The 21121-nt window shown below is 40.8% G+C and overlaps 1 protein-coding gene across 12 annotated transcripts in view; it reads left to right on the top strand.

Moving 5' to 3' along the window:
- STXBP5L (syntaxin binding protein 5L) overlaps positions 1–21121 on the top strand; it is a 398900-nt gene that overhangs the window by 300899 nt on the left and 76880 nt on the right. For 6 of the 12 annotated variants that reach the window (XM_065586857.1, XM_065586809.1, XM_065586819.1 and 3 more), the window contains exons 17-19: positions 2394–2519; positions 11191–11342; positions 13010–13081. In XM_065586857.1, coding sequence (XP_065442929.1) covers positions 2394–2519; positions 11191–11342; positions 13010–13081 — 350 coding nt within the window. The remainder of the gene's footprint in view (positions 1–2393; positions 2520–11190; positions 11343–13009; positions 13082–21121) is intronic. The other 6 variants (XM_005292701.5, XM_065586846.1, XM_005292698.5 and 3 more) reach the window with 1 other exon arrangement.

The following is a 21121-nucleotide window of genomic DNA, read 5'->3' as shown; positions in this document are numbered from 1 at the left end:
CCTCGGTAACCCATTCCAGTGCGTCACCACCCTCCTAGTGAAAAAGTTTTTCCTAATATCCAACCTAAACCTCCCCCACTACAACTTCAGACCATTACTCTTTGGTCTGTCATCTGCTACCACTGAGAACAGTTTAGATCCATCCTCTTTGGAACCCCCTTTCAGGTAATTGAAAGCATCTATCAAGTTCCCCCTCATTATTCTCTTCTGCAGACTAAATAATCCCAGTTCCCTCAGTCTCTCCTCATAAGTCATGTGCTCCAGCCCCCTAATCATTTTTGTTGCCCTCCGCTGGACTCTTTCCAATTTTTCCACATTCTTCTTGTAGTGTGGGGCCCAAAACTGGACACGGTACTTCAGATGAGGCCTCACCAATGCCGAATAGAGAGGAATGATCACATCCCTCGATCTGCTGGCAATTCTTCTACTGAATGATAATTGAGAATCATTTCAGAGCATCTTACTAGATGCCCAAAAAGCCACAATCCTACAAGAGAGGAAGAAGGTTGTGCTGGTTAAAAAACTGACCCAGTTTAGAGGAGATGTGAAGGTAGCTGTACAAAATAAAGTGTCCACAGGTTCAGCCGATAGCAGCTCCAGCCAATCGCAGCTCCAACTGGCCGCGGTTTGCCATTCCAGGCCAATGGGGGCTGTGGGAAGCAGTGCAGGCTGAGAGATGTGCTGGCTGCCACTTCCTGCAGCCCCCATTGGCCTGGAACGGTGAACTGTGGCCAGTGGGAGCTGTGATTGGCCGAACCTGCGGATGCTGCAGGTAAACAAACCGTCCCGGCCCGCCACCGGATTTCCCTGATGGGCTGCGTGCCAAAGGTTGCCATTCCCTGGGCTAGATAGATAAGAAGGGGAAATTAAATGGTAAAGCAACACTTTATGTGGCCTTTTAAAGCACAGCCACTCTTGAATTTCTCAGATTTTATCAATCACCACTGAATAGAATCCCCCATAATAATATTTAATTTAAGCACTTATCTAGTTAGGATTGGGTTACAGCAGGATCTACAGATCTGGGTCCATGGACACAGAAATTTGCATCCCAGGAGCTGCATGTGTGATATGCAGGAGGAGGTATAGGAATTAACCATAGGCATGACAGAGAGCAAGGAGTACCACAAATAATTTTACAGGGTTGGTTCTTTATTGTTAAGAACATAAGAACATAAGAAAGGCCATACCGGGTCAGACCAAAGGTCCATCTAGCCCAGTATCTTGTCTACCGACAGTGGCCAATGCCAAGGTGCCCCAGAGGGAGTGAACCTAACAGGCAATGATCAAGTGATCTCTCTCCTGCCATCCATCTCCACCCTCTGACAGACAGAGGCTAGGGACACCATTCCTTACCCGTCCCGGCTAATAGCCATTAATGGACTTAAACCACCATGAATTTATCCAGTTCTCTTTTAAAGTCTGTTATAGTCCTAGCCTTCACAACCTCCTCAGGTAAGCAGTTCCACAAGTTGACTGTGCGCTGCATGAAGAAGAACTTCCTTTTGTTTTAAACCTGCTGCCCTATTAATTTCATTGGATGACCCCTAGTTCTTGTGTTATGGGAATAAGTAAATAACTTTTCCTTATCCACTTTCTCCACATCACTCATGATTTTATATACCTCTATCATATCCCCCCTTAGTCTCCTCTTTTCCAAGCTGAAGAGTCCTAGCCTCTTTAATCTCTCCTCATATGGAACCCGTTCCAAACCCTTAATCATTTTAGTTGCCCTTTTCTGAACCTTTTCTTGGATTGGAATTGGTTGAATTGGAACTAGAGCTTGGTTGGAAAAACTTTGACACAATCATTTCATTTTCCATCAGAAAATGCAGTTCCACTGAAATAGAAATTATTCACAGAGTGATTGTTGATTTAGCAGAAATTTTGTTTGGGTAAAAATGGGAAAACTATTTCCGACATTTCAACGCTTTTTTTGAATGAAATGTTTCAATTTTTTTCTTTTGAAATGACTTTTTGTTTCTAAATTGTTTTATTTTCCACTATATATTATAAAATTTTAAAAAGTTGAATTTGTAATGAAACAAAACAATGTTGTTGAAATGAAACATTTCAATTGACCCAAAACAAACAAAAATTTTGAATTTTCTTTTGTGGAGAATTTTGACATTTTCAGGTTTCATTCCTAATCTGAAACCTCATTGAAACCCTCAATGAAATGAAATTTTTCTTCTCTACACAGCTCTAATTGGAACATATAGTCTTAATCTACAATTATATTAAAAGTGTGGTGGGAATTCCTCTTCAGTGCTGATCCAGTCCTACAAGGGAAGTTGGTTTCACTATTATCTCCTCAGGGTAAATAGTTTCTATTATTGTGCCCTAATCGTTTTGTTTATGTGTTTCTGTTTTGTGTCCCTTTTTCTTCTTAGTGTTAAGACTCGACCTGTGCGAATGCCTCCTGGGTACCAAGCAGAACTTGTTATTCAGTTGGTGTGGGTGGATGGTGAGCCTCCACAACAAATCACCAGTCTGGCCATAAACTCAGCCTATGGACTGTAAGTAACTAAAAATCATGTTGTGTTGATTTATTCTTTACTCAGATAAGCAATGTATGTTTCAGTTGTACTTTAAAGTTCCCTGCAGACACTTAAAAGTCACCATGAAAAATCAAAATTTGCTTTAAGCTTGGTTCTTGGGTAAAAAATTACAAGAACAAGTAACCCGCATAAAGGATGTAATATGAGAAGTTCATCTGACATTCTCATGATCGCATCTTTCACATATATCCCTGTCCTTTTAATCAAAACATAATACCTTTCTGAGTTATAATTTTTTTTACGATTTCTTAAAATAATCACCAGATTATCTGCAGATGGCACAAGGGGGTATAAATTAGACTTCCCTGTGACACTTTGATAGAAGGCAGGCACTGGTGTCACTGCTGCCTTCACTTGGGTACTTGTTAGAAGGGACAGTTTTAGTTTATGGCTAGGTCTCTACAGAAAACCAGCTGGAAAAGGTTGTGGTGGGGATGCACTGGCCATGTATCCTTTCCAACCAGCACGGCCCATTTGATTCCATTTAATACTAATGGGTGTTGCACGTGTGCATCAAATCAGGAAAAGAGTCTTTACAAGTTTGTTTCTGGTAGAGAAGATATCACTCGGGTATAAAGATTGGCGTTTCCATGGGGGCCTCTGGGAATTAGGTGCCCAGCTCTTACTGACTTTCAGTATAAATTTGAGCACTTGCCCCTCAGAAGCCCCTTTGAAAATCTCAGCCATAACCTTTGTATTAGTGTGAAAATATTTGTCTGTCCTGAGGTACTAGTCAGCTCCTAGTCATGAAATCTAGGAATTTCATTAATTTTACCTTTGCCAGAATGCATTTTTCACAATACCTAGGCAAACTTCACCTTTGACCCTTCCTGATCTCATTGAGTGCACCCCTTTCCAGGTCTAGCCATCACCTGGTTCTGGGTGGAATCACTCATTTCTCCATCCTCAGTCTGGGCCCTGGGTTGCAGTGCCCTGGTACTACCCATGATTACCTCAGCACTTTGATTTATGGCCAGCAGCTGGAATTCTGTTCTATTCTCTGGGAGCAATGACAGTGGTAAGCAGCGACCAGGAAGGGTGCTGGAACAATTTGCATAGTAGGGATGCTGAGAGCCATTGAACCAAACTGTAAACCCTGTATATGGTGGAAACAACTTAAAGCCAGGGAGTGCAGCCGCACCTCCAGCACCCCTAGTTGCAGCACCTAGGGTAACCAGCCAGCCTGTTTGAAGCAAAATATTGCTTATTCAGAACAAAAGCATTTCAGAGAATACAGATCTTAAAAATAATGAAACTGATTGTATGCATATTGAGCTTTTCCCTAAGGTTTACCATTCCCTTGATCTGGGAAGGCCCGACTGCTTTAGACTGCCTCCACATAGTATCTCTGTCTCAGCCTGTCTTCCTAGGCAGCTTTTGACAAGTGACAGCCCCTTCTCTTCCTCAGGATACTTTCTAACTCTTTAGTGTTCTTTTGATCTCTGGCCTCCCCCCCTGGGAAAACAGCTGTCACTTCATCCTAGAGCCTGGAAATAGGCCATTATCTTGTAATTTCCCCCGGTGTTTGTCGGGAGGTTGCTTATGTGGGACCATTGTGTTGCCTTCCTGTTTATTCTTCCCACAGCCCCCTATTAAATTAGATCAGTGCAGTCATACGGGAAATTCTGATAACCCACCATCGTTACAGGGGCGCTGGAACAATTTTTATAGTGTGGGTGCTGAGAGCCATTGAACCAAACTGTAAGCCCTATATATAATGGAAACCACTTCAAGCACCCTTACTTCCATCATCTATGCCTAGTTATACAATAACTTTATCTCACTGAGCAGGCAATGTACAATAGTCATACCTTTATTACATATCCATGTTCATACATAGAGTAGTACATAGCAGCTCCACAGCTGTCACACCATTACTACAGGTAAAAAGGGAGGGATAGCTCAGTGGTTTGAGCATTGGCCTGCTAAACCCAGGGTTGTGAGTTCAGTCCTTGAGGGGGCCACCTAGGGATCTGGGGAAAAATCAGTACTTGGTCCTGCTAGCAAAGGCAGGGGGCTGGACTCGATGACCTTTCAAGGTCCCTTCCAGTTCTAGGAGATGGGATATCTCCATTAATTTATTATTTATTTAAAGCATGTATAAAAATAAAGGTTAAAAAACACCTTACACTCAACAAATATAAGGCAGTTGATGTATTGTGAAATTCAATATATTTCACTTTATTTCTGTTTACTTTGAGCTCTTGCAAGCTGAAAATTAGAAATATTTACACTTTCATGCAATTAAAGAGAATCATCACACTACTGGTTTTCATTATAAAAGTAGAAAAAAGTGTGGCAAAATTCTGCAGGTATATCTTAGTATATTTTAAAATCTATAAAAATATTAAATTAAATTTAAACAATGACCAGCTAAGAAGGCCTTTCCTGAAAATGAATGACCAGTTTGTGTGTTCCCTAGCCCTCCACCTGAGCCCAAGGTCCTTAGCCCCTCCAAATATTAACTGCCAAGAAATCTCTGATCAAGGTTTTAGCTTTGCTATTATGAAAAATATTAAATTAATTAATGAAAAGCACAAGCATTCCTCCCTTCCCCCAAAAAAATCAGCTTTAAGAAGTTGAATGATATGCTGCATGTAATATGCAGTTTCTTTCAGTACCAGTCCTTTCTTAGCACTTAGCAAGTACAGTAGCCAGTGGGAAATAAGAAATTCAGTCTGAACTCTTCATTAGGTTTATGATTGCATACAGAAGACATAGAAATTATTTATTTGCCTTTAGGTCTGGTAGTAATAATCTTCTCCTAATTATATTGTTCCTCTGTCAAAGATATTATTAAGCCTCCTTCTTTATAGTCAATATTGTATAGCTGGAATGCATAACACACCTATATGCATTGTTGTAGCCGTGTGTGTCCTGAAGAAGAGCTCTGTATAGCTCAAAACCTTGTCTCTCTCTGAACAGCAGAAGTTGGTCCAATAAAAGATATTACCTCACCCAACTTGTCTCTCTAATACATCTATAGTTAAGTTTGGCCACTGTCAATCTAAAGAGTTTTTCTTTTGCGGTTGCTTATAACTTTTTCAGACTTTCATCGTTGGGGTGAAATTTTCTAGGTCTGATCTCTGCCTGAAGGGGTCAAGTGTTTTGGGAAATTTGAGCAAAAACAGTTTAACTGTTTTCAAGTATAAAGAAAGTCGGGGAAATCCTTTTACCATTATAAAAAAAAATCTATGACCTTTAGCTCACAGATGTGCCTTTTGTGTGGTCTAATTAAAATCCATTTTGATTTGGACCACTTACAAAGTTTTTTAAAAAACATATACTGAACTGGTGCACTGATTTTTTTTTAACAAGTTGGTAAGGGTTTCTTTTACTAATGATCTCCCAAAATTCTGATGGCACCCCACATGAACGTGTAAGGAGTTTGAGTAGGTTTTTCTGTCTCCTAAGTTGATTATGAAACCTCACCTGTCTAGTCTGAAGCAGCTAAATTATGGAAGTGCTTTAGGAAGAATAAAACTGAGAACCAATAGAATAAAAACCTACCTAATTCAGGAAAGCTTAATTATGCTCTTCAGACTGGTTAGAGGTCATTAATGCTTTCTTGAAAAAAATTCTGTCAGAAAACCAGACAGTGGTGGCCAGGCTTATATCTGTTATGCTGATATGCAACCTGTATAGATATTTAGCATCGGGCCTGCTACCTTCTTGCCACTTCAGAAATTCTTCCTCAGGAAATCTGTTTTTTGGGCTCCATTCAGTTGTTTGACCATAGAATATGCCAGTATATGAGGATATGTTATAAAGCAGTGCTCACAAGCAGTGGGTTTATATTCTTAAGATGCTGTGATGGGGTGAACAAACCCAATGCTTGGCAACAAGGGGTTAAGGAATTACTTTGGGCCCAGCCAGCCCCACCCCACCATACTTGTAGGAAATGCTCCAACTGGAGGAGGAGTTAAAAGATGGGGGAACCGCTCATTTGGTGGCAGACCAAGCAAGAGAGCAGACCTGCAAGGGAAGGCAGAATCTCTCCCTAAGACAACTGCCCAAAGGTCCCTTCCAGAGAGAAGGGAGAACCTGCCACAGAGGCAGCCTGATAGAGCAACATTTCCCTCTCCCCTCATATGAACTCTGGACTTCGGTAATCCCTTTTGTTTTTGTTTGGACTACCCCAGCAGGGGAGAGCCCTTGGACTGAGCTGGCCCTGGAGGCTGGACCGTACCACAGGAGGAGGCAACTGCTGCCACTTGAGAAAAAGAGTTACCACACTGTACACTGACCCCAGAAGGTGCATTGTGGTGAGCAGGCACCCTTCACACCACCTTAACCCAGCCGGCAGCCTGGGGACAGTCACAGGTGGGGAGATAGGAAATGGCCCAGAGAGGGCCGGTCCCTTAAGCAGACTTGGCTGTCAGATCACTGACAGCCCTCAAAGGGCCCTGGGTGGGAGCCTGGTGAAGTGGGAAGGTCTGGGCTCCCCTACCAACAACCTCCCTGCAGGTCATGGGCCTTAGCCCTGACCACCGGAGGACACTATCTGACCAACCAACCTCCGAGTGAGGACCATCACAGATGCACTCCAGCACTTTCCATGAGAGTGATGTACATCATGGCCAAAAGACAATATTCAGGCAGACTGGATGAGTTACCAGACCCAAGTCCCTGGAGAGTGTAATCTCAATTAGGAGGTATTCTACCACCAGACACACTGTAAACCGTGATTAGTCTTACATTAACATGGGTGCCTATCTGTTCCTCCCCTGTTTTCATGAATGTTCCGAAAGATCAGGTTGAATTGGGCTTAAACCACCTTTACTGTACCGCTCTGTCTTTGCTTTCTGGGCCTGATTGTCCTTATGCTAAACCAATGCCAGAGACTCCTTCTTTATCTAGAATGCCTCGTGCAATGTCCCATTCCCTTAAAAAATCCTTCTTACAACAGTCAGATGGCCTTGAGGGTGATAAGGACTCGTTTCTCCTGATTTTCTCCCGTAGCCAAATGCTTGGCTATTAGCAGGAAACATTCCTTCCTTGGTCCTTACTATTGTATTTAGAGTATTTTTTTAACGGTTGCTCCCAGAAAGTTCTCACTGATCACTACTTCTTTACATGTTTTTTATTTTTATTTTTACTGTGTTCAACAAAGGCCTCAGGCACATAATTTTCTAGAGGCAGATGACTAGCACTTCTGCTGTCTAAAATCACATAAAAGAGATTGTGTTTTGTTCATGCTCCAGTCTTCTTTTTCTACAGTGCTATGTTGCCTCATTTTGATCCCTTTTACTCGCTTAGTACAAACTGGTCTTTTATTTATGTAGGAACATAGGACTTGCTTTACCAGCTTAGCCCAGTGGTCCATCTAATCCAAATCCCTGTCTCTGACAGTTGGTAGTACCAGATACTTCATAGAAAGATTCAAGAATCTCCATAATGGACAATAGGGATAGTTTCCTTGTAAACCCCCATCAGTTAGAGGTTGGCCTATGCCCTGAAACATGAAGGTTTGTATACTGTATACAAAATGTTACCCTGTCTCATATAATTGTGGATGTTCTTATTTAACCCAACAAACCCTTGTTGAAAGTCTAAGGGCGGATCCATGGTCGGTGATTGGAGCATGCTGTCAGTGCATTCCTTCTGTGAATGTTCTGTTATAGTTAGTTGTTGTTAGTAATAGCGGTACTCATTTTGGCTCCCTTGGACCCCATTTTCTTTATTTTCTATTTGTTCCTGCTCTCAGTAGTCTGAACTCTGGGCTTAAGTGGTTCTGGGGGAACTTATGCCAAGATCCCCTGGCTTCAAGCCCTACTCTGGGTGTCCCAGGCCGTTGGCCATGAGTATCCCTCACCCTCACTGTCTGAAGTGCTTGGGCGAGGGACAGGTACCTGATTTGACAGGGCTTCAAGACAAGAACTAACAAGCTCAGAGAAGAGCATCTCAGATACATCTTCATGGAGAACCCTTCCCACAGCATTGGATCCACCTCAGTCGGATAGAGGTCATTCCTCAACACTCTGTCCAAGAGTGTTCCCCCAGTTTCACCTGTGAATGGAGACAGGAGAAATTCCCCCTCATCAGGGCATTCCTCAAAGAGAGACAAGTTCTTTGAGTACCCTCAGCCTCTGAAGCCTAAGAAGAGAATGGCTTTGACATCCTACTCTTCCTCGCCGTATGAAGTGGGTTCCTATGTCTCCCACTTCAGGGAATCTAGGGCATCCTCCAAGCAGTGACTGCTTAAGACAATCTGCTGCCCTGCAGCTTCCTGAATGCCCCCTCCTACCTCCTGGTCAGTTCCCCTTTAGGGTGACAAAGCGGAAAATATAGCAGCTTGCTCTTCTATAAACAGGTTTCCCTGGAAGGACCCCCACTGGGATCCCCCAACCCAAGGAGCCAGCAGTTCTGTCCAGCCCCACCCCACATTAGGGATCTATCTCTAAGAGTACCATGTGCTAGGACTTGTGAGATGGGGCTTCATCTGCCCCACCGATTCTGGCTCTGGCCCTCCTGAGTGAACCCTTCTGGATGTCAATCTGAAGGTCACCCAGGGTTCAGGAGGAGCTGCACCCAGCCAGCTGGGGCTCTGATGTGAGGCTGGGGGAGGGGAGCCATGCAATACATGGTTAGAACAATGGGGGGGAATAATACAGGACTGGAGTCTGGACACAATGAGGGATGGGGGACAGAACCTGGGTGAAGACCAGGACACAGGGGACAGATGCGGTGGTCGCACTGTCTGCTCTTCTGACTTCCCTGGATGTGGCAGACTCGGCTGACAAAGTCATGGTGTTGGCAGTAACCATGAGATGCTTGTCATGCCTCCTGTTATCGGGGATCCCTGTAGAAGTACAACAGATTTTTAAAGATCTCCCCTTCAAGGGCTGTGCCTTATTCTTCTGGAAGATGGATGAAGCACGGCATATGTTAAAAGATTCTAGGCCAGTGCTGACATCCCTGCTCCTGTATACACCAGCCCCCAAAAGAACAAAATTTTGACCCGTGTTTCAACCAAGGCAGCAGTATTATATGCCTAGACAAGCAGATCAGTCTAGGCAAAAACACAAGCAAGGAGGGAGGAGGCCCCAACCATCCACTTCTGCCAACGCTTCATCCAGGCAGCTGCATGTCTCAAAGCAGCCTGTTTGAGTCTCTTCCCAGCTGTTTGTCTCCTATGCAGAAGGAAGGGATGGCGTCCTGTAACATTGCAGTGGCTTTCCAAGTGGATCACCAGCTGTATTGTCATATATTACAAGATCAAAGGCATAATGCCTCGTGAAAAGTTCTGTGCATTCAACCAGAGTGCACACAACCTCCACAGTGGTTGTAAGAAACATCCTTATCATGGATCTCTGAAGGGTGGCAAAATGGTCTTCAGTCCACACTTTTGCTAGATGCAATTATTTACCACATCAAGAGAAGACACGAATTTGAGGAAAGCAGTCCTGCAGTCCCTCGTGCGATGAAATTCCTAGCCCTTCCTCCAGTGGAAACTTGCTTGGAAGACACCTAGTATAATGGGCATATGCAGTAACACAAAGAAAAATGTTTACTCTCCTCTCATAACTGCTGTTCCTTGAGATGGGTTGCATATGTCCATTACACGACCCACCCTCCTTCCCCAATGCCTCAGAGCCTGTCATCTAAGAATCCAGCACGAAGCTTTTGGCATGGAGCATGAAGAACAGCAGGGTTCAGGAGTGGTCTCCCCTGTGGATACTGCTAAGGAAAACTCGCCAACACTGGTGCACAATCCATTCACACACTTAGTATGATGGACATACGCAACACATCTCAAAGAATAACAGCTGTCTGAGGTGAGAAACCATTTTTTCTAGTGAATATGTTTGTTGTAGTCATTCCACTTCTCCCATAATACCATTCTCCCTCTTATATTGCTTTTCTACATATATATTAAACATCTACTATAAGATTTTATGGACCTGTTTTCAAAGGAGACAAATTAAATCAGGTACTCAACTCCCATTGAATTTTGGTGGGAATTGAACTCCTAAATCCCTTGTGCTGCTTTGAAAATCACAGCCTTAGTCATTTTTTAAATAACAATGTGAAATTTAGCTATCTATTCCTCCTCTGACTGACTGACGTTTTGCTTTTGTGGTTCCTGGTAGTTGTAGCTCTATGGTTGCTGTATGGAATCTTGTTTTGTACAGTGGGAGAAAAGGAAGGACAAAAAAAATTATAGTAAATGTACACAAAAGACCAGAGTTCATGGGGGAGACTAGATTTCACGGTCTCTGACCCTTTTTTTATGTCCATGAATTTGGTAGGGCCCTAGTTATATATAATGTAAGATTTGTGCACTTAATTTTCATTATCTACCACATGATTGTAATTATAACAAATATATTGTACCATACGGCAATGTTTAGATATCATTACTACAATAAAACATGCAAAGTGAGTGTTTATTAAGGTGAACTATATCTATTTTGAATAATGTTAATTACAACATTTTAGGACAAAAGTTTGTTTGAATTCAGAATTATAAAACCATTTATAATTACAATTAAAAACTTAAGCTTTGAAAATAAGGTCTTAGAAAATTATTGCAAATTCACAGTCGTAGCTGTTTTAAATGATATTTTATGAATTATATCATATAATGCCAGAGTATAATGCCTTTGAGGAACATTTCTTTTCTCAGAGTTGCATTTGGGAACTGCAACGGTTTGGCTGTTGTGGATTTTATGCAGAAGACAGTATTGCTGAGCATGGGAACCATTGACCTATACGGATCAAGTGATCCATACCAGCGTCAGCCCCGTTCTCCACGCAAAAACAAGCAGTTCTCTGCAGGTAGGAGATAAAACACAGTTGTTTTGAACCTGGCTCATTCTTTGTTTTCTTGCTTGCGGCTTTTTATAGTGCTTTTTGCATGATTATCTGCCAGCCAATGGAATTTATAGAACCATATCAAAGAAATCTGACTGCTCCTTAGGTACCGAAACTTCCTCAAATTCAAAGTGTTATGTACGAAGCTTAATTGTTTGGGATGGTGGTCAGCAAGTAATCTCCCTAGCTGAGTCCCTAAGTAAATATAAGCAGTAGAAAAACTGATTGTCTTAATGCTAGCCAACTCATGATGTGCACAGTCAATATGTTGATTTTTTTTCCAGTTGCCAAATGCTTCAGACAGATAAGTAAGATTTCACTTTAAAGCAACATGTGTCCCCTGCCAAATCACATGCTTTTGTCTTTAAATAAATCTTTATGGTCGAAGGACTAACTAAAGAAACAGATCCAAGGGACATCTTCATTAAGTAGCTAAGCAGCTTAAGACAGGAAGTAGACATTTTTATTCTCCTCCATTGGATATAGTAACTAGAATGCTTGATAGAAGCTTATTAAATCTGTCTGTGCAATTTTTTTTAAATTTTATGTCAAGAAGCATATGGCAGACATCATTAAGTGTTGCATAGTGGAAATAAGTTTCGACCAATATAATTACACTTTGGCTTATGTTTCTGTTAATATAAAATTTCCATTTGTGTCAGAAAATTAGTAAAATGAATACTTTATATTTGTGTAAAATATTTTGTCGATATGTTTCATTTTTACACAATTAAAACAGTCTTATTGACGGACACAGTTATGAAATTTTGAAGTTGGTAACAAAACAATTTGGATGAAAACTTTCAGTGTTTATAATCTAGTCATGAATTTTGAAAAATGTAAATTGTAGGGTACTATTAATTTATGACAACTATATGTTTATCAATATGTCCTACACTAAGGCACCCAGTCATGTTCTCATTGGAATCAGTGGGAATTTTGCCACTGACTTCGGTGGAAGAAAGATTGGACTCTAAATTATTAAGACTTAAATAAACCTCCACGTTCTACTTTTGTCCCTGAAATACTGTTTATCTCATTTTACAAATATCTAACCCCATCAGGTTCAGTTCTCAGCTATGCCAAGTGTAGAGATGATAGAAACTTGCCACACTGATGAGAGCAACTCCTGGTCTGGCTGGGGCCACAGCAGCCCCCCCCCCCCCATAACTTTGCTGCTCTCTTAACCACGCTTCAACCAGACACTGCAGCAACTGCACAGGAGGGGGACTGTGGGGAGCTTTGTGCCACCTGAGGATTCCCTTGTGTGAGGCAGAATCTTTTGCTATTCCTTTAGGGCAACATTCCAGCTGTTTTGTGCAGCTGATAATTGAGCCCATCTTGTATAAATACCTGCTGAATATAACAATCTTTTTTAGACCACTCATAAAAATTATGCATCTGAATATAACCTCAGCTGCTTTCTCACCATCCATCCCACACCCTTTACTTTTCTGGATTATTATTTTCCTTGTTATATCTTCTGACCAGAGGGTAAACATCTGCTGAAATTTCTTCACCTTGGCTGTTCTAGATGCTGGTTATAATATCACATCCTTTCACTTTAGACTGTTTTTTTTCTCTTTTTCCTCTGCCTGCTGCTGATGCTGGTGTACTGGCATGTTCCAAAGACAACTTTTGCATGCGTGGCCTGTCTAACTTTTATCCAGATTTAACGAAACGGATCCGTACTTCCTATCAGAGTAAGTTCTATAAAGGTTAGGCAAACAGCTTTATCACAATCAGAATATGCCTGACTTAAACCCATATGTTTGTGCTCCGTAATGTGTTTCTTTAAACACATTCAGCATGCATGCAAATTTTTAAAATTTTATTTTACAAGAAATGTAAACCATGTTGAGTGCTGACAATTGTTTTCATTACACCAACATTTCAGGTCTGTTTCTGCTGCTAGTGAAGTCAATGACAAAACTCTCATTGACTTACCATGGGGTTGGGCCTTAAAATGGATTATTCAGCAATGTTAACTTCTTGATGATCACTAACATCCATTGTTTTTGTGTTCATTTTAACGTGTATCTACTTACGTGAAGCATCTCTTATTTTGAGAGGGTCCTGCCCCAGTGTAGTTGTAAATAAATTAACTATTCTACTGTTTTAGAACACCAATGTGGTCTATAGAACTAAGCAGTGGCGTGGGAGCCAAGAATACGAAGTTCTGAGCCTGGCTCTGTACTTGGCTTACTGTGTGGCTCTGGACAAATGAGCCCATCTCTCTGAGCCTTGGTTTCCACGTGTGTAAAATAGGTATTATAATACTTACGTATCTCAAAAGAGGGTTGTGACGATTAATTAGTTAATATTTATAATATGCTTTCAAGATGTAAAGTGGAGTATAAATTCTAATTACAGTTTTATACACAGTGTGTGATGCACTGGGCTATAATTCATTTTGCAAAAATGACTTATGAGGCCCTAAAGTGTGCCGCATAAGGTACATCTCCTTTTCAAGCTGGAGGTGTAATTTCCATCTTAAGGAGACATACCCACTCTAGTTCTGATTGAGTTAGCATGCTAAAAATAGAACGTAGCCGCCACCATGCGAGCGTCAGGAGGTGCTAGCCACCCTGAATACACATCTAGCGTCTTGGACAGGTACATACTCAAGGCAGCTGCTTGCATCGCCATGGCTACACTCTGTTTTTAGCTCTCTGGCTCAATCACAACTGGCATGGATATGTTTTCCCTGGCGCTGGAAGTTACACCTTCCAGTTCAAAGTGTGAACGTACCCTTAATGAACTGGTCTCCAGGATGCCTCTTGCTCAACTCTTTTTAAACCAGTTTTCATAGAAGAATTGGATAGGCCAATTAAGCTAAGTATTCAAGGAGGGCAAGATAACTAATGGGGAACAGTGGCTTGATAGCCCACTGCAAAGTATTTGTACATAATGCCATTAAAATGAGGTTCTGTGCTTACACTAGATGATCTGTTCCCTTTCTCCATGCTGATTGCTCTTCACCTGCTGTCCACACAATTCCAGTCTACAATATTTAGCCCATCCATACCAATGGATTTGGTACTGAAAGTGGGTAAAATGTTTGAAGCTTTAAAAATATGAACCATTTGTTCACTAAATGTGAGACCAGTCATAAATCTGGTAACTCGTTTAAAGGAATGTGATTTGTGAGAGGAATAACACCTATGACATAGAATGTTTTAAAACATAATTGCCCAATTCCTGCTAATTTTACTTCATCCATAACTGGAAGATGGAGAAACAAACTGCTACCACAATTTTTTCAAAGTATGTATTGTATGCTTTCCAGCTTCAATACCTAAATCAGAAAAGACCTCCCTAAAATCTCCCTAGACTTATCCTAACTAAAGCATAGGCATCTAATCCTTGCACTTTGACTGGTCACTCGGGTATCTGGCTGAAAGCTCCCTCCATCATCTGCCTTCTCCATTTCCTCGGGAATTTTATTTTGTTCATTGTTTAACATTTTTATTGCAGTATGTGTTGTACAAACATCATAAATGACAATCCCTGGCCCAAAATTACTTACAGCCTAAAAGACAAGACATAACAGGTGGGTGAAACAAAGAAGTGGGCAAGGATTGGGAGGGATAGATGGTGTCACAAAGAAATATAATAGAGCACACCAATTCTTAGCTGATCAGTAGTAATGATCACAGCTTACCACTTCCCTAGCTAATCTCAGGTTCTACTTTACAGTACACCTTACAGAAGAGGTGAGTTTTCAGGAGCATATGGCAGTAGCTTTACAGATTCTGACTGGAAGTTTTCCCTACTCATAAGTGGTGGCAAAAGAGAAAGCACAAAAGTGCTTGTTGGAGAAGCAGAGAATTGGGAAATTGAGGCTAGCATTATTGGCAGAGCACAGGTGGGAGTCAACCTTGTGATAAGCTAGGTAGGTTGAGGCCTGAACAGTGGAGAGCTTTGTGAGGACAAGGAGAGCTAATGGAAGTACTTAAAGAGGGTATTGACATAGTCAGAATGAACCAAGAAGCTGATCTTAGAAGCAGTGATTCGAGTGGATTTGAGGAAGGCAAGCTTGCAGGCATTGAGGCCAGAAAGGAGGAGATTACAGTAGTCAAGGAGCATGATGATCTGTGTTGGAGAAGAGTTTTGGCAGAGAGGAGAGAGAAGAATGGTTGGATTCTTGGAAGAGATGTGCATCAAGAAGGGTCCAGATTTATATGCACCCTGGTCTGAAAATCCATGAGGAGATCCAGAAAGACATAGATTTTAGTTTGGATGGAGACAAGTCCAGAGTGGAGAGGCAAATTTGTGAGTCAGCAGCATAAAGATGGTATTCAAAATCATGTTTGCAGATTAAATTGCACCCAGAGACAGGGTATAGAGGGAGAAGTGGAAGGGGCCAAGGTAGCAGCCTTCAGTGACCCCCACCAAGAAGATGACCCACCAAGAAGGACACTGAAGGAGATATCCAAGAGGTCAGAGAAAAACCAGGAGAGGACAGAGTCACAGAAACCTAGCGATAACAGGATTTCAAAAGGTCGGCATTGTCAAAGGCAGCTGATAAGTCAAGGAGGATGAGGGTGGAGTAGCTGCCTTCATACTTGGCCAAGGAGAGGTCATTAGAGAGCTTGATGAGTGCCATTTCAGTGGACTGTAGGGGGTGGAAGCCAGATTGAAAGGCACCTAGAATGGACTTGTAGAAGAGGAATTTCAGACAGCCATTGTAGATAGCACAGTCAGTGGGTTTGGAGATGAAGGGACATGGGGTGATATATTTGAAGGGGAAGTGGAATCAAGTCTGGGCTCTTTTTATAGAGAGACCAAAACATATCTATATAGTATGTGGAAGGAAACTGAGGAGAGTAAGAGGTTGAGGAGAAGAGTGAGGACTGGTTTGAGGGTGATTTTGACTCTCTGCTTCCAACCCATTGTGTTTTCATTGCAACTGCTGACAGCCACGTTCCTTTGTAATGAGTGTCACTGTTTCAGAGTAACTACATCTGTTCCCCTTCCATGGTTTACTCCAGGAGTGCCCAGTCAGGTCTCTGAGCAAGGACCTTGTCCCACTCCCTTCTGACTGGGAGTTTTAAGGCTGCACAGCCCCCTGCCATACACAGTGATATCCCCAGTAAGCCAGTCTGCCTAATGGCATTTGCTTTCTCTCCGAAGGCTATGAACAGTGCGCACTGCCAGCAGTTACAGAGAAAACATAATAAAAACAATAAACAGATTTAAACATACACTAAACATACCAGGAGTCACCAACCTGTTTGATGGGGCCCTAGTAGGCCATAGTCTTTTGCAAGGGTTTGGTCCCCCTTGGACAGAAGGTCCTGTTCATTTGCTGTATCAGACAGAAGGTCCCAAGTGAGTTTAAATGCAGTCAAAAGCCCATTCTTTGTCTGTTGGTCTCTGGAAAATCCAGTTTAAAGTAGTATATTCAAGCCTCTCCAGGGGTGGTACCTATCTAGAGATGTTTACAACCCAGGTGACTCACCTTACTCCCCCCCTCCCCACACACACACACACACACACACACACACACACACACTGATTTTGGTTTCTGCAGGAGTTGTGGTAATCCTCTGCCCTGGAGTTGCATACAATCCCTGGTCCATAGCGATACATGGACTTAATACAATATGGCCCCAAAGATTCTGCAGTATCTGTCGCAATGAGGATGTGTACCAAACCTAATACGACAACCAGGTTTTCCACTGACAATGCATAGTATTTCCTAACTGAGTTCAAATTGTGCCTATCACTAGCTGCCTCTAGATACAGGGACATAAATATAAAACACATGCATTAACCCAAAGTAAAGTGACACAGTCTCAGCAATAGAATATCAGAGAACTTACCAAACGGCAAGAGAAATCCAGTCTCTTTTAGTCCATCTTATAAGACAAAAGCCTGAGAAAATAGACAGGCTTTGCAAAGTGTCCAGAAGCTCAACAGACTAGAGTGCCTTTGATCCACTGGAAAAAGCAAGTTTCAGAATCAGGGACGTTTCACTGAGAACTCTAAGTACTCAGCCTCCAGACATATCAATTTAGAGACCATCAGCAAGTGTCTCAACAAAAAGAAAAAAGGATTGAAGACCTAAATTTTATGGGTCATTACAGAATGATAATCAACCCCTTGAATTGCACGTGGAAATAATACCCCCTCCTCACCATATAATTATGTTGTGAAAATAAATCAATGTTCGTGAAACACCCAGATATTAGAGTGATAAGAACCATATAAAAGCCCATCAGGAAATTAATAATGTTGTCTTCTGAGCGCAATTTGAATAGTGTGCAGTAAATCAGACCTGGGGCTGCATGTTGAACAACCAGGAGAAAACTAAATATTGAATGGATTATCATTAAGTGAACACCAGCCTTTCTGTGCACTAAAAGAGGCAGGGTCCTGTGGGAAAAATAGTGTAGGATCATGTAATTAGAGCCTGTATAGAATTATAGAACTGGAACTAGAACTGGAATCTCCATCTCTGGAGATATTTAAGAATAGATTAGATAAATGTCTATCAGGGATGGTCTAGACAGTATTTGGTCCTGCCATGAGGGCAGGGGACTGGACTCGATGACCTCTCGAGGTCCCTTCCAGTCCTAGCGTCTATGAATCTATGAAGGGACCTCAAGAGGTCATCGAGTCCAGTCCTCTGCACTCCAGGCAGGACTAAGTATTATCTAGACCATCCCCGACAGGTGTTTGTCCAACCTGCTCTTAAAAATCTCCAATAAGGGAGATTCCACCACCTCCCTGGGCAATTTATTCCAGTGCTTAACCATTCTGACAGTTAGGAAGTTTTTCCTAATGTCCAACCTAAACCTCCCTTGCTGCAATTTAAGCCCATTGTTTCTTGTTCTATACTCAGAGATTAAGAAACACAATTTTTCTCCCTTCTCCTTGTTAACAACCTTTTATGTACTTGAAAACTGTTATCAGATCCCCTCTCAGTCTTCTCTTCTCCAGACTAAACAAACCCAATTTTTTCAATCTTCCCTCATAGGTCATGTTTTCTAGACCTTTAATCATTTTTGTTGCTCTTCTCTGGGCTTTCTCCAATTTGTCCGCATCTTTCCTGAAATGTGGCAAGTGTGTCATCCCTTTCCTTCCCTTTCCTTTTGAAAAGGGATACCTTTCCTTAAGATTCAGGTGCAGTTTACAACTTACGACTTAATCATCAGTGGCTATTAACTTTAGATAACCTTGCTCTGGTATATTTTTTGTGTGTGTAATATGTCAGTTAACTTCTCAGTAATTTATCCATTCACACCTTTTTTACCTAATATCAATTTTATAGTGGAAGGATATGCACCATCTTAACACTGAATTACTTTGTACATCAGGCATACACTGTTAAATAAGTCATGAGTATAAAACTTAGGTAAAAATGTTAAAAGTCCTTTCATTTTCCCACTGAAACAAGTAAATACTACTATTATTCCTGGATATCAAAATGCATATAGTATTCCATAAATCAGGAGAATATTTACATTTGCACAGATAAGAACTCAAGGAGTTACCTAACTCTGCACTTTATGCTTATTCATTACAGTATATTTACAAGATTACCTCTTATTTCATAAATACAGTACAATATAGAATATTTCTACATTAAATACAAAGGCATCATCTTGTAATTATTTTCAATTGTTATACTTTACATTAATTTTAGTGCCATAACAGTCAGTATGTCTTTATTGACATAGAATAAAATTTTCAAAAGCACCTAAATGCTTTTCTTTTCTCCTAAATTATTTAGGAGCCAATGTCCCATTTAAAATCATTGGATTTTGCTTCTTAAATAACTTAGGCATTTTTAAAAATTCTACTCAGACTTTTTTCTGTAATAAGTTCTTTTCTCCCTAAGGTATATATTTTAATGATTTTTGTTTTCCCCTGTGTATTCTACATTTTCTTTTCAACCACCAGTAAAATCTTCCTTTGGTGCAATTCAGAGCATGAGCAAGTTAATGACAAAGCTAAAATATCTGTTACTCTAGATTATCTGTATATGCTAGCAAATGTTAACTGTTCCTCTATTTTATAATTAATATATTGCTGTTTGTGTAAGAACAATATCCAGTGTAATTAATATACTGTTACAAGATCAACATCCGAAGAAGTGAGGTTTTTACTCACGAAAGCTTATGCCCAAATAAATCTGTTAGTCTTTAAGGTGCCACCAGACTCTTTGTTGTTTTTGTAGATACAGACTAACACGGCTACCCCCTGATATGTTACAAGATGCTATACATGTGTGCCTAATATGAATAATCGTACACTGAAACATTATAAAGTTTTAAATATATTCAAATATATTAAATTTTAAAGTATATTAACACCATATCATAATGTCTACACATCAGCGAGAAAAGGTAGAGTTTTTATTTTTTAAGAAGAAAAGCATTTTTAAAAGGAGCTTTGCTCTTCCAGGTCTTTCAACAAAGTGGTAATAATATGGAATGATTTGACTAGACAACATTGTTTCACACACCTTAGGAAGCCCACAGGAGGGAATCCTGCTCTGGGACTCAGGAGCTACGCAGCTGAGGAAGGTGGAAAGCACCTTTCCCAGCTGCATAACTCCTAAGGTCCATCAGAGTGGGCCTCTCTCTAGCAAAACTTACAAAGTGCACATCAGCTAATCCTAGCCCCTTCAAACTTTCAAGAAACTCTTTGGGGAAGGAAGCCTCTTTTTGTTATATGTTTGTACAATGCCTAGCACAGTGGGACAGAGACCTCTAAGTGCTACCGCAATACATATGATAAATAATAATTAGCTGTTAGCCATGTATGTAAACACAGCACAAACTTTCACTCATCCTTAGCAATATGCAGTACAGACAAAAAATATTATACACAATGTACTGTGCATACATACTGTGTTAGTTTCACAAGGTCATAACTTGGTAAAATCAAAATTACTTAAAACATTAAAAAGCACATCTTCTCAAAGATGGAGGGACGGAAGGGTTTTTTTTCATTCTACTTGAACTCAACATTTGCTGAATAATTTCTTCTCAATCAAGTTTTCCAAAAATTTCAGCTTTGGGCAGAGATTAAGCCTAGGAAATTTCTATGTGAAAATTAAAAATTTCAGAAAAAGTTCTCAGCAACTGAAATCAGGACCTTAGTTTGGAACAGAAATGCAACCTTGATTGTAGTGGTCACTGCTATTCCTTCTATAATGTAATTTTAGTGTCTATCCTCCTGAGATTTCCTGAAGAAAGGTGGTTCAGAGAGCAGTGGCAAGGAAGACTAAGTGCAAAGACAAATTCTCATAGGAAGAGACTTTAAATTTTTTTAACTGTTAACTTTAAAAAGGAGGCAAAAAGAGAGGGGACATGATAATATATATGTAAAAGATAATGAATGGTATAGAGAAAGCAGAACAGAAGAACAAGGGAATACTCAATAAAACTGAAAGGTAGCAAATTCAAAACCGATAAAAGGAAATACTTTTTCAATCAGTATATAATTAGACTGTGGAACTCATTGCCACATGATGTAATGAAGTCAAGAATTTACTAGAATTCAAAGAACGTTTGGATCATTGTATCAGAGTTATAATAGTTAATGCAAAAAGGAATTTGGAAGCAAAAAAATCTCATGCTTCAGTACTTCAACCAGTCGCTAACCAGTGAAGATTAGAATAAGACCTTCATGCAGAGCAAATTAACCCACAGCTGTCTACTATAGGATTTTTTGCATCTTCTTCTGAAGCATCTGGTGCTGGTAATTGTCAGAGACAAGATTCTGGA

Source organism: Chrysemys picta, chromosome 1 (genome assembly GCF_011386835.1).
Source record: "Chrysemys picta bellii isolate R12L10 chromosome 1, ASM1138683v2, whole genome shotgun sequence".
Taxonomy (NCBI): Eukaryota; Metazoa; Chordata; order Testudines; family Emydidae; genus Chrysemys; species Chrysemys picta.
This window is presented reverse-complemented; position numbering and strand designations above follow the sequence as displayed.